The sequence below is a fragment of the Pygoscelis adeliae genome, unplaced genomic scaffold (genome assembly GCF_000699105.1).
Source record: "Pygoscelis adeliae isolate BGI_AS28 unplaced genomic scaffold, ASM69910v1 Scaffold709, whole genome shotgun sequence".
NCBI classification, from domain to species: Eukaryota; Metazoa; Chordata; class Aves; order Sphenisciformes; family Spheniscidae; genus Pygoscelis; species Pygoscelis adeliae.
Window position 1 is genome coordinate 155,095 of NW_008825605.1, and position 560 is coordinate 155,654.

The following is a 560-nucleotide window of genomic DNA, read 5'->3' on the forward strand; positions in this document are numbered from 1 at the left end:
CCCCCCCCATCCCCTCGCTGTTGTAGGACTGCCCCAGTCCCGTCAGCTCCGACTGCTGCTGCTGGGACAAGCCGTGACCCCCCACGGCACGGGACAGGACGCCCCGGATGCGAACGGGGCCTGATCCTGACACCCTGGCAGGTCACAAGCCTGCACGGGTGGGCAGGTCCTCATCCACCCTTGGGGAGGCTCACGGGACAGAGCAGAACCTGCTCGCAGAGAGGGCATCCCTCCACCCCCTGCCTTTTGTTAGATCTAACGAGCGAGGAGGTTCGTTACCCTGCCAAAACAGGGCCAGCGAAACCCAAGCCACGGAGGCAGCAGGGGACTTACGGTCTCCATCACTTTGAGGTCCAGGCTGGGCAGGGGCGGCAGGCTGACCACCGTCTTCCTCCGGATCCCGCTGTAGCAGTACGTTTGGCAGGGTTAAGGTTTTTCGCCGTCACACGAACGCGGCCGCGACAGGTTACAACTCAAAGGGATGCAGCTGTGGGGCTCGTGATGGGCTTGTCCTGGAGGTGTGACGGCAGCCGGCCCCGCGGCGCGCCCGGCCTGCCCCG

General features: G+C 65.5%; 1 protein-coding gene across 1 annotated transcript in view; it reads right to left on the reverse strand.

Moving 5' to 3' along the window:
* Window positions 1-560, reverse strand: part of RFX5 (regulatory factor X, 5 (influences HLA class II expression)) — a 10,106-nt gene that overhangs the window by 6,973 nt on the left and 2,573 nt on the right. Inside the window, exons 7-8 of the mRNA XM_009332561.1 lie at window positions 334-415; window positions 6-61 (exon numbers count right to left, since the gene is read on the reverse strand). Coding sequence (XP_009330836.1) covers window positions 6-61; window positions 334-415 — 138 coding nt within the window. The remainder of the gene's footprint in view (window positions 1-5; window positions 62-333; window positions 416-560) is intronic.